We start from the raw sequence: 13,221 nt of genomic DNA on the forward strand, positions 1-13,221 counted from the left end.
CAATGAGCACTTACTACCAGATGTATGAATCAATTAATTAATTTGGTCCTTCTCTTTCAAAGATTTTGCTCTGGCCAATTGTTTGGTTATCTTGTAGGATGTCATTATGAAAGCATGAAAATTGTAGTGTAAATACTCCATGCTTTATCCATCTATTTTCCTCATTGGAACACCAAACGACTGTGAAGGTACAAGTAATGGGTCAAAATGCCCCTCCCCAACTGTCATTAAAGTCTAATCTTCATTATGCTCAATAAAGACCCATATATTTTTTTCACTATGGAAGCCTTGTTACTGACATCTCCTCTTCTTTGACATTTACTATTACAGGGTAAGGACCGCCATTAGCAGGTTCCTGGCATGTTTCTGCCTTCAGGTTTCTGTCTCCCTTGTATTTAGCCCCAGATTAAGTAGTACTAGCAAACATCTGGAGGCTATATTCAACAAATCTGTTCCAAATTAAAGAACATTATTCTTTTTTTTCTCATTTTTCTCTCCTACACAACAGGTAGATTCTCGGGGTGAAAGACCATGCTCATCATTAATTCCACTCACTCATGACCTTCAACCCTTGCTCAAAAACTGAAGAAGAGAAGACTTGCTAGCAACATCTCTACCTTTTAAATACTCATTAATAAGATCTGCTTCAGATACAAGACAATGTCACTAGGATACAGGCTCATGTCACCCTCATGGCTCTCCATGCTTAGCATGTTAGTCAATGGTGAGCAGAGCCCCAAGTCATTGCTTGGCTTTGCAGGGTGCACACAAGAAACAAGAGGTTAGGGAAAATGACTTTCTAATCCCTATCTTTGATGAGCCTTTAAGTCTTCATCCAAATAGGTCACTACCCCCAATTGCTTTCTTCCTTTCATCGGCCAAAATTGCGCCTCAGAAAACTGAGAACAAAACTCTCAAAAACAGCCCTAAGCCTTTTGTGGATCAACCCACTGAAGATTAGCATGTTTTCCACATAAGACGAATAACTTTAAAAGAGACGATTTGCCTACTGACTGAAGAGTTGTGTCTGGCACAAATCACTAAAAAACGCTTGAGAAAGGTGTCACAGATGGTCAGGATTCTCCCCCTTTGGTCTCCTTGCCTCACGTGTGCCTTTCTTTCTTCACCTCCTTCTTTACTACCACTGAGCCCTGAAGTAAGATCAACCGATGGGACAATTCTAGAATGAGATTCTTCTTATCATTTCTGCAGTGTTGTTCCCTAAGGGATATATTCATCATTGAGAAAGCATAGAAAATAAATCAGGACACAGAATTAGCTGGGTTCCTAAGATGCCATATAAAACATTTCAGCTCTGCTTCATTTAACTTTAGATTGTTCACTGCTTCAGTGGATAGTTGATTTTGTAAATTATGCTCCCTAGCCTGTCAATCTTTCCAGAAGCATTCAATTCAGCATCTATTTAAGAGTCCGGGAACACTAAAGAACAGATACAAATATAAAGAAACACTGAAAACTCCAGAAAAAAATACTTAATAATATAAATATCTCTCTATTATAGTTTTGATTCCTTGGAATAGGTTTTTGTAGAACAAGTTGTGACATTCTTTCAAACTCTCTATCTTTAAACAACCACTAAATTCTTCTTTTACTTTCCTGACATTTTAATGCCACCTTTGCTTCCTTGCTTCATTTTTATCTCCCTTTGTCTTAGTCTGGTTTAGTCAGAGTTTTATAGCTGTGAAGAGACATCATGACCACGGCAACTCTTATAAAGGACAACATTTGATTGGGGATGGTTTACAGTGTAGGAGATTTGGTCCATTATAACCAAGACAGAAAGCATGACAACACTTAGGAAGTCACAATGCTGGAATAGGAGCCAGCTGTCCTGGATTCACTTTGTAGACCAGCCTGGCCTTAAACTCACAGAGACCCACCTTCCTCTGCCTCCCAAGTGCTGGGATTAAAGGCATGCGCCACCATGCCCGGCTAGAATTCTCCATCTTAATCTACAAGTAACAGAAGGGAACTGGATTTTTTTTTCCACACTGGGTATACCTTGAGCATTTAAGACCTCAAAGCCACACCGCACAGTGACACACTTCCTCCAAAAGGACCATACCTACCACAACAAGGCCACACCTCCTAATACTGCCACTCCCCTTGGGCCAAGCATTCAAATACATGAGTCTATGGTGGCCATTCTGTTCAAACCACCACACCCCTTTAACAGGTACTCAATTTCTGTATATACTCGGTTATTCCTATTTCTAAGTTTGAGATAACAGGTGACACAATAGACTACTTCCGAACACCTCCACTGAGACACTGGACATGCAACTCCTGCCGCAATAAAAACTAAATTATATGGCTTTCGAAAATTTCTCTTGCAGGCATTGTAAGTGAAATAAATTGGGAATATTGTTATACCCACTTTGGCATATACCGGAAAGATGTTCCACCATACAAGGACATTTGCCCAATAATGTTTATAACAGCTTTACTCGTAATAGCCAGAAGCTAGAAACAACCTAGCTGTCCCTCAAACAAAGATGGATAATAAAGAAACTATGGTACATTTATATGGAATACAACTCAGCTATTAAAAACAAGGAAATCTTGAAATTTGCAGGAAAATGGATAGAACTAGAAATGATCATCCTGAATGAGGTAACCCAGGCCCAGAAAGACACACATGCTATATACTCACTTATAAGTGCATATTAGCTCACCAGAGATGTCCTCTGAAAGACTCCACCCAGCAGGGGATTAGGACCAATGCTAGAACCTGCTGCTGGACTCTAGGTGTGAGTGGTATGGAAAAATGGGGGGATGAAAGGACCCAGAGGGTTCAGAAGCCCCACAGGGAAACCATCAAGGCCAGTGGATCTGGACGGAGGGTGGCGTCTGCAAATGCTTGCACCAACCAAGGGTAGTGCATGCAGTAAACCTAGGCCCCTGTTCAGACCGAGCCAATGGACAGCACATTCTCCATGGTTGTATGGAGAGTGGGGACTGCCTCTGACATGAACTCTGGTGCCCCTGATTTGATCACTTCTCCTTAAAAATGGGGAGTCCTGGCAGCACAGCAAGGAAGGGGAAGCAGGCTATCTGGATGAGACCTGACAGGCTATAACCATAAGGTGGGGGAAGGGGACTCCTTCTGTCAGAGGTCTAGAGGAGGAGAATAGTGCAGAAGAGGGAGGGGAGGGAATAACAATCAGGATGTAATCTGAATATATTATTATAAATTAAAAATAAAACCGTCTACCTAGGGGGCAAAATAAGTTATCACACAGTCTCTGTTTATACAACTCACACTGCATGTGTACTATTTCATTGCTACAAATAGATTTTGGATGGCAAGCAAAAATGTTGATATCACGGAAGCTTGTGATAGGCATAGGTCAAGTTTGCTAGATTTTTTTACATTTTGCCATTATATCAATCCCATAACTTCCCAGAAGTAAAATAACAATTGATTGTGCTTGCTATTTGCTCACTCTATATACTAAACAGCTCATTGTCAAAAAGTATTTGATAGAGACAAAATATGGCAGTAAGTTATACGGTAGTATGTTGGCTTACACTGTGAGACTTTAGTAACATTTAGAGACTAAGTCATCATGTTTTCCACATACTAACTCACCATGTTTTCTACAAAGTCATCATGTCATTCATATAATTCCTCCATGTTTGTGTCTCCCCATTACCCACTTCATGCTCATATTAAATACACTGGTACACAAAATATGAAGATGCTTCCTTGCCTCTGTTCTCTGTTGGACTAGTAGATACAAACATCCCTTTTCTGCCCTCACAGTTCACTTCTCCCTGTAAGTTTTATCCACAATTGCAATTTCAACTAGTACTTAACTACTAATTTGTTCTGAGTTTTCTGATCATATATCTACCTCTCTTCTACGTAATACGTACATATTTTGGGGATCAGCCTATAGTCAGGGAAGCCTGCACTCAACATTTTCTCCTATAAATTTTCTATGCACACAGAAATGATCACAATCCACTTAATGAACCTGGATGGATGCCTCAATATTCTTAAAATTCCACTCATCCAGTCTCCGAACTCATTCCCAACAGACACCAGAAGTGTCCATTTTGGAAATCGTCCAAAAACATCTGTCTTTTAAGCTCTGATTCTCACAAACCTAGTTCAATTCATTAATCTGCATACAAAATGTCTTAGTCTGTTTTTCTGTTATTACATTAAAAAACACTGACTTATAATAGGTTTAAAAGATACAGGTTTATTCAGCTGATACTTCAAGAATTCACAGCTAAGGGTCCACAGCTGATAACAACTTCCTTGATACGGGGACTATGCATAGTCCGGTGATCTTGGTGGAGTAAAGGAGTTCAAAACACAAAACCCAACTTGTCATTTATAACAGACCTATTCGGATAATAATCCATTATCCTACTAGTCAACCCACCTTCTATAGGCCTCAGTGAGCCACACCTCCTAATAGCTCAAACGAATTGTTTACGCTTTAACATGAGTTCAAATCATGAGCTTTGGTGAAAGCTTTTGAAATTGGTATTCCTGTCTCTAGAGATGGCTACGCTCCATGTTCACTCACCAAGAATTTATTGAGCACCTTGTGATGTGTTACGATTTAGGCTGGGAAAATAACACATGCCTTCTTCTCCTCTTCTTCTTCTTCCTCCTCCTCCTCCTCCTCCTCCTCCCCCTCCCCTTCTCCTCTGCGAGCTCAGACTCTAGATCTGGAGGGAAGGCTGCACCCAAGCAAAACTTACATGGAGGATGAACAGAACGGTTCAGGCAAGACCTCACTGAGGATATGCATTTAGAGTAAAAACCAAAGGACAAGGAACGGACATTAAATGCCAGAAAAGTTGGCAGAGATACACCCCAAATGGAGCCTTCAAAGGCACAAGTAGCTTATGGTAGGAGGGTGGATAGCTGGGGAAGAAGAGATGAGTACAAGTGACATCACATATGGGACACTAAAAAAAGTTGTAATCTAAAATGAAACAAAACTAGAAGTCAAGAAAGAGTTTTTTTTAAAAAAAGAAGTAACATGACCTAACTTACAATATGATCTGATTAAGGTTTCCTTCCCAAGTTATCAGAATTGTTTCCCAAGTATTCTTCTGCTTCAAAAAGTTCCTGAATGAAGTTAATCGTGGGACGTGTATTTTCTATGGGTTTGCTCTAGGGAAGGCTGGATTGCCTTCACTGCCCCAGGATAAGCGCTAAGAGCCTTTCTGGACTTTCTGACGTCATCTCTCCTCCTTTCTTCCTGTCATGTCCAACATTCTTACAGGAGCTCTGGTAACTCCAAAATACAGGATTTGGGATGGGATTAGGAATGAGGTGTATTCTCTATTCTTCCCTCTTTGCACATACTCCTGCCTTTTACTACATCGTCTGTAACAATTTCATTGACAAGTATACAAACCCGGAGGACCAGGCCTCTGAAACCTTCCGAAGAAATCAGCCAGGATGAATGGCTTCTTTGGCGTTTTCTCCGTGCCTCCATTGCTCTCTATTGTAACACATCACAACTAGATTAATTTTAGGTCTGTCTCTCCCACTAGAGTTCTAGAGGATCAATAGAGAAAAACAGTAGCTCATCTTGAATATTTTGGGGCCTTATTCATTCACCAGAGCTGGTACTTTATAAATGGCAGTTATAAAGGAGAAAAATAAAATAGTAGACTTGAAGAATGAGATTTTAAAATGAATTTCTTCAGTTGGCCACAAGCATTATTGTCACTAAGTGGTAGAATGCTTGCTCTCTGATACCGTGGGTTCAACCCTCTTTACCACAACAGCAACAGTAATACACACCTGTTTTCACATCTGGAGTACTTTAATTCTGTTAACTTAATCACAGAGTCTAATAAGGTTCTGTTCATTACAAAGTGACAATAACTTGTAATGATTAACTAAAAGGGAAAAAAATCTATTACGGCAAGAAGATTATGTTTGAATTTTTAAAAATCCTCACATGTGTAATAAATTTCTAGCTAATTATGGTTCTGAAAAGTGATTTCACATACTCACCATTCTTAAGCAATCCTGAGGAAACCCTACTGAGGAAAAGTTTTTGACGTAATTGTAGAACTTCAGCTTCTAAAGCTTCAACTTTTGATTTCCATTTGTTGTCCTGCTGGGTCACCAGGGTGGCAAGGTGCTCAGTGTATTCTCTGATGCTTCTGTCCGCTGGTTTTGAATGGATAATTGCCAATGCCACTGCCAGCTTTGACGTTTTCAAATACCATGTCTGAATATCCATCTTCGTTTTTGTCCCTATCGTATGAATAAAAAAAAAAGTTGCAACATTTCCTTTTAACTTTAGAAGTGTGTTTTATTTGAACAAAATCGATCTTTCAGAGTAGTGCTAATTAAAAAGCTTATATTATAAACTGGTTCCAAGTAACAGTAACAAAATTCTCAGGAACTAAAAATTAACATGACATCTGACGGGCTTCCACCGCCTACTTTGGCATGTCTATTGCTGTCCTGGTCAACTCATGTTTAAGTAGTCATAGTAGCGAGACTCTCTGCCTGTGGTTTCTGACATTCCTTGGAAACAATCTCAGAGGCAGCAGCCAGACACAAGGAACTACAGGAATGTAAGGAATATAGAGAGTGGGAGAAACAGTCTTCCCCAGGGAAGGAGAGAACAGCTAGTTATCCAATCTTAATGATCAGCCCTGAAAACATACAGATGAGTAACATTATACAGGCTGAGCAGGCTGTATGTAGCAATATGTATATGTATAAACATGCAACAAGTAAGGAATCGGAGGGCATAGATTAAAAACAGAACAAGGAGGGGTACATGGGAAGGTTTGGAGGGAGAACGGAGAAGGGAAAAATAATGTATTTTATAATCTCAAAAAATTAAAGTGACAAGTACTCTAAAACTAACATTCTCCCTCTCTCTCTCTCTCTCTCTCTCTCTCTCTCTCTCTCTCTCTCTCTCTCTGTGTGTGTGTGTGTGTGTGTGTGTGTGTGTGTCTGTCTGTCTGTGTTCCTGAGTGTCTATATATGTGGAGATGAACATATATGTTTGTGCGTGTACATATGGAACCCAGAAATCAGTGTTGGGTGTCCTCTTTATCAATTTTCCACTTATTTTTTGAGGCAAAGTCCATCTCACTAACCCAAGAATCTTACTCATCAGTTAAACAAGCTACATGGAAGGCCCGGGGATCCTTTTCCCTCTGCCTCCCCAGCAGTAACATTATAGACACATACACACTATCAATGCTGCCTTCTAGATGAGTCATAGAAATCTGAACTAGGATCCTCATGTTTGTTAACTGAACAATCTCCCCAGCTCCTAGTGTTTCACTCTAATTGTGATAAACACGAAACTCTGAATGCAATATGATCCTTACAGCACTACTTTTATATTGAAAATTGGGACTGACAATTGAATAGTTAAGTATATAAGGTCATGATTAAAAACTATTACTTAGTCAACAAAAATTACATATTACTAAAATTTTTATTTGGATGGAAAAGCATTAATGATATACTGACTGAGATACATGAGAACATGGAAATCTATATAGAGTAAAAGCCCCAACTATATAAAAAAAATAGAAACACAAAAACTGTAAATTAGTACTTATGTGCAATTTTAGATTTATAGATTTTTTTCTATTTCATTTGTTTGTTATCCTATTATCAGTGATCATGTATCACATTATATTTAAGTATTAAAGAATATATTTCCAAAATAAGAACAGGGTGACATATTTTGAATCTTTCACCTCTACTGAATAAACACACCAAGGACTATACTAGTGAGATAGAAATGCTAATTAGAATTATAGCCCCACTTATTTTAACATTGGCAACAGCCATCTCACTTGCTGGCTCATCCTCCATCTGCTGTGTCATGAATAGAGCTAAGGGCTCTGACACTAGTTAATCTCAGAGAAGCATCCTGCATGCAGATCAGACACATGGATGATCCTCCCTGAAGAAGTAACCTTGCTTGTATATTTAACAATATTGACACCACACACACACACACACACACACACACACACACACACACACACGAATCTATTTAATATTATTTTTTGATAGAAAAAAACTTATCAAATACAAATGTGTATAGTGGGCAGATAGCCTAGAAAGAAAACACAATTTAGCAAGACAAAAGTGAAGAGTTCCCTGATCATAAAAGCAAGCAAATTCACAAAATCATGCGGAAATAATTAATTAAAGACATTTGATTGACTACATGCTGGGACTTTTAATCTTTGTATGAGATTTGTCTTTAAACAATGCTATTGGTCCTGAGGGGGAAAAAAAAAAGATGAAATTACAACTTGTTTGGTTTGTTTCTAGCTCAGGTTCTGAACATTAATTAGAATTGAATCACAAATGAGCAGAAATGATTTTAATAGAAATCTCTGGTACAGAGTTGTAGACTATAAATCAAACTGAGAACACATACAGACTATAAACTACAAACAATCAGACTGGGTTCCTAGGGTGTGAGAGAGAGAGAGAGAGAGAGCGGGGGAGGAGAGGAGAAGAGGAAAGAGGAAAGAATTGTCTCTTTTTTAAAATTTTAGAGTAGCCATAAATGTATCTGCCCCATAATTTTATGAAAAAAGGAAAGAAGTACAGGCTTCTATGACATATGAAATATATACTTGGCCTTTGACCCCAGAGTTTTATGCAAAGCTACTAACTCCTTAAGATTAGAAATTCTTCAATGCCAGAGTATACTTTTGTTCTAATAAGGTAACTTCTACCATGTTTCCAAATGGGAACTGAGTCCCAGAAAGACCAAACCATAACCAGAGAGTTAGAATTGTCATGACCGACTCCCACCTCAACTTCAAGGAAAGTAGAGACAGACAATTGAGATAATGGGGACTTGTGTTTACTGAATGACACATCGAGCAATAAATAAGGGAAAAAACCTGTAAACAATGGAGAGCAGACAATTTCCAGGCTACTAAGCACATGCAGATGATAGGAGTACGCTGCATACAAAATGAGTATCACTGTTTTGTATATTCCACAACACAGAGACCATTAGAGTCTCTCCCATGAGGGTGTTCCTGACGCGGATCCTTTGTGGCAAACTCTAGGACGCAGATTTCCTTTCTGATTAGTAGATTGTGAAATCCCTTCTTCACATGTACAGAGCACAGGCAATCTGAACACCTTGCTTGCATCAGGCCCCTGAGCTTGTGGTCGTCTTTTTAACTGGTCCAGGGCATCCATGCAGTCTAACATTGTCCTTGGTCACAAAGTTCAGAAATGATCTGAACTGTGGAACATGTCATTGGGATGTGGGGAATTAGAGAATTTGTTGTTGTAACTGAAAAGTACCTTAGCTTCATAACTATATTAAGAAAGCCTTTTAAAATTCAATTTATACGGAAATAATTACAGTAAATAATTAAAATGAACATTTAATGTTCCCCAAGCAAGTCTTTAGTGTCTTTGAATTCTTAGCAGTTTGAAATATAAAGTTTTATATTTGTGTTATACATTACATTAAATGGAATTTTTCCACTTGGGAGAAGCTTTTATCATAAAAAAATTCTCCACTGAGCTGTGGAATACTAATCTGGTGCATTTCCTATTACCCTTGGATTCTCTACCTGGCAACGAATGCTACTGTCAAAATGGTTTCTGTCACTCTACTAGCGCTCTTTTCCATAATGAACTGTAATACGAGATTAGCAACCAAAACTGCTGAACTATCCACACTGATTTGAAGTATAATCCAAGATTCTGAACTTGCTTAATTTCCAAGAACACTGATGAAAATTCTATTATAATAAAAGCCACAACTCACTCCTCTATGACATTGATGAGAATTTAAAATAGATAATTACAAACAAGAACCAATCTTTAATATGTTCTAAGAATCTACAAAAAGGTTAAGACCTTTTTCCTTGCAGTGTCAGTGTCTGGTTCTTTTGTTCTGAAAGCATATAATTTCTCACAAGCATTATACAGTCCTAAAATTATAAAGGTATGCGTGATGCATGGAACAATTAAGGCTCGATTTCTGCTCTTTGTATGAGCCGGAGAAGAAAACATTTATAAGTCTTCATTCATGCCATATGAAGAAGGGCATCTAACAGTAATTCATAGGGGTTCTGTAGTCAACAAGAAGCATTGTCTATGCCTAGACATTCACGGTTCAGCCAGTCTCAGAGCTAGTCCCATATGGTGGGATTAGCAATATAAGTTACCTGCTTGTTTTGCAATTTAAATTCTTCACATCCTAATTGTAGCCCCTCCCTCATTCCCTCCTGGTCCCGCCGCCCTCCCTCATCTCCTCTCCCTCCCTCCCTTAGTACTTAGGCAGGGGAGCCCTCTTCCCCTAATATCTGACCTCAACCTATCAAGTCTCATCCGTATTAGCTGTAACCTCTTCCTCTATAGCCTGGCATGGCTGTCTTGCCAGGGGGAAGTGATCTAAGTTCGGTGGCCAGAGTGCATGCCTGAAGTAGTCCCTACTCTCCAAGTGTGGGACCCACAAGGAGACTGTGCTACTACATCCAAGGTCTTCATTTCTACCGCAGACAGACAGAATTCTGCCTACAAACAAGGACAAGCTTGGATGCAGGCAGAGTCGATGGCCAAACTCTGCCAAGACAGGGTAAGCAAGTCCTCAATAGTCCCTGCCTCACAAATATGTCTGTCAGATATATTGGGCCAGAAGGCTAAAGAAGATGCTCCAACATTATAGAGAGTTTGGGATGACTATTCAGGTAGAAAACTGTTTCTGTCATCTTTTCATTTGAAAAGCTACTAACCTGTACTCCTGGCATATTCAGATAATCAAGTTTACTCTTTCTCAAGTCTCTGAGGGAGTTGAAGACCAGGTAGCTTAGTTTTACAATGAAGCTTAGTTGTTTAGGGGTTAAGATTTTTTAGGTCTAGATAGGTGTTTTACGTTGATAATGACAATATGTGATGGAGATTGATTTATATTCAGAAATTTAGATGCACCAAGATAGGAAAGATGTCGTCTTCAAGGTTGTCAAATACGAATAGCCAAAACACTAAGAAAGTAACATTGAAATAATTGCTGATTGTGTCATGGTTCTTCTTGCCATAGGTAATCTATCATATATATGTGCAATAATATAAATGTATAACTACAAAAATAAAATAATTTAAAAATTTATTATATGAAAATATCAGAGAACTAATAAAAATAATACATTAATTAAAGATAAAATTATTTTAAATATAAAATATTCATCTCACCACATACACAAAATTGCATCAAAGTGTATTCAATATTTAAATGTAAAAGCTAAAATTATAAACATACTAGAAAAAAACATATACAAATGATTTTTTACATTACCATTGAGTTTTCCAGTATGATTACAGAACACAGGCCAAAAAAAAAAACTTTAGTAGAAAAATAGGACTGTACCATGTTAAAATTATCTGTATAGCCAAAGCAACAATCAACAAAAAAATATAAATATATGTATTGGGAAAATACATCTGATAATCCACTGAATGTGTCAAATATAAAAGAACTCACTTTACTAGAAAGAAAACAACCCATATAAAAATGGGCAGAGACTGAATAGACATTTGTCAGAAGAAAATATAAATATAGCTAATCAGGTATATGATGAAATGCTGTACATTATAAGTCATCAGATAAATGTACGCTATAAACACAATGAGACATCACTTCATGCCTAGGAGAAGTTGTATCCAGAAGACAGTAGTCTATGCAGGTGTAGCTCTGTGCTAGAGAATCCATTTTACCCTTAGCTACATCCTAAGTACTGGCGGGGTCGGGTGTGGGGGACATAAAGAGAAAAGGAGACAAAGGGAGGGAAGAAAAAAAGGAAGGAAGAAAGGGAGGTAAGAGGGAGGGGGGAAGGAAGGGAAAGAAATGAAGGAATGAAAAAGAAAAAAGAAAGAGAAAGAGAAGACAAACTTCAAGTGTCAAAAAACAGAAGATGCTTGCCTGTTAAATGAATGAGAAAGAAATTTATTATGTATGCATGTATTATGGAATAATATTAAGTCTCAGAAAAGAAAGAAACTGCCATTTGAGAAAGCATGGATGAACCTGAAATGCATTATTGTAAATGAAATAACCCAGGACAAAAATGCAAATGTGATATCATTTTGATCAAAGGAAAAAAAAAAAAAAGAAAGAAGGAGAGATAGGAAAAGAAGAGAAATATAAAATAAATCAACAGTAAAACACTCAAACATATAGAAGCAGAGAATAGAATGGCTATTAATGGGGACTGATGAGATGCTAATTAAAAAGAAACCAAGTTTCCCTAAGGGTGAAAAAACTGAGGATTTACAAATATCATTGGGATTATCATTAATAACAGTATAAACTTAAAAGTTGCTGTGATAGATCTTAAGTATTTCTTGGCACAAAACTCAATATAGTAACTGGTTTGATTTATTTATTTTCCATTAAATGCATGTCAAAATATTTCAATGTACACTACATATATATGAGCATTAATTATAAGTTCAAGTTTCAAATATGGGATATTCATTCATTATGAGAGTTATAAAAATAAATAGAAGTGAACTTCAGAAATGGAAAATGGAAGAAAGGTTTAGAATGAAGCTGCCCAGTTTTATTACAGTCTTCTCATGCCTGCATCATTCACTACCTCAATACATAGCAGAATCACAGCTATTCATACATAGTGTTAAGTCACAGGTAACCTCTAAAGGAGAAAGATTTTATCTGCTGTGAGTTCTAAAACTTGACTCTCCAATAAAACAATTAGAAGACAGTGATAAAGCATGTCTTAAATCACTGGGATGAACATAATCAGACGACGTAAAAACAGGAAAAGAAATACCTATGAACCAGGAGAGGAAAATAGGCACTTATCAAATATCAAAGTTGGGTCAGCATAGCACAGGGAATACCAGTCATTACGAGAATTTTAAAAATAGTTAGTTCACTAAAGTTTAGATAATGTCACAATTTAATATTTGCATTAGATCCAGCTGACAAATTTCCTAATTATTGTTATAGTTTCAGCACAAAGTTACTATGAAGTATTCAGCAGATTAGCATCATGGGAAGTCTTACATAAGAGGATCAGGAGTCACTCAAGATTTCAACGCTGTCTACTTTAATTATTAAGGCAGCTTTAAAAACCTTTTTAGTGGAGTCTTGGTGATGAGAGGCTGGTAAAGATAAAACAACAGCACTTCAGTTTTCTTTTTTCTTTCTTTCTATTTCTGTTCCAGTCCCA

The 13,221-nt window shown here is 37.6% G+C and overlaps 1 protein-coding gene across 1 annotated transcript in view; it reads right to left on the bottom strand.

The window, feature by feature from the left end:
• MEI4 (meiotic double-stranded break formation protein 4) overlaps positions 1–13,221 on the bottom strand; it is a 158,142-nt gene that overhangs the window by 122,121 nt on the left and 22,800 nt on the right. The window contains exon 2 of the mRNA XM_084752190.1: positions 6,017–6,262. Coding sequence (XP_084608316.1) covers positions 6,017–6,248 — 232 coding nt within the window. The 5' untranslated portion in view covers positions 6,249–6,262. The remainder of the gene's footprint in view (positions 1–6,016; positions 6,263–13,221) is intronic.

Source organism: Acomys minous (genome assembly GCF_964271855.1).
Source record: "Acomys minous genome assembly, chromosome: 13".
NCBI lineage: Eukaryota > Metazoa > Chordata > Mammalia > Rodentia > Muridae > Acomys > Acomys minous.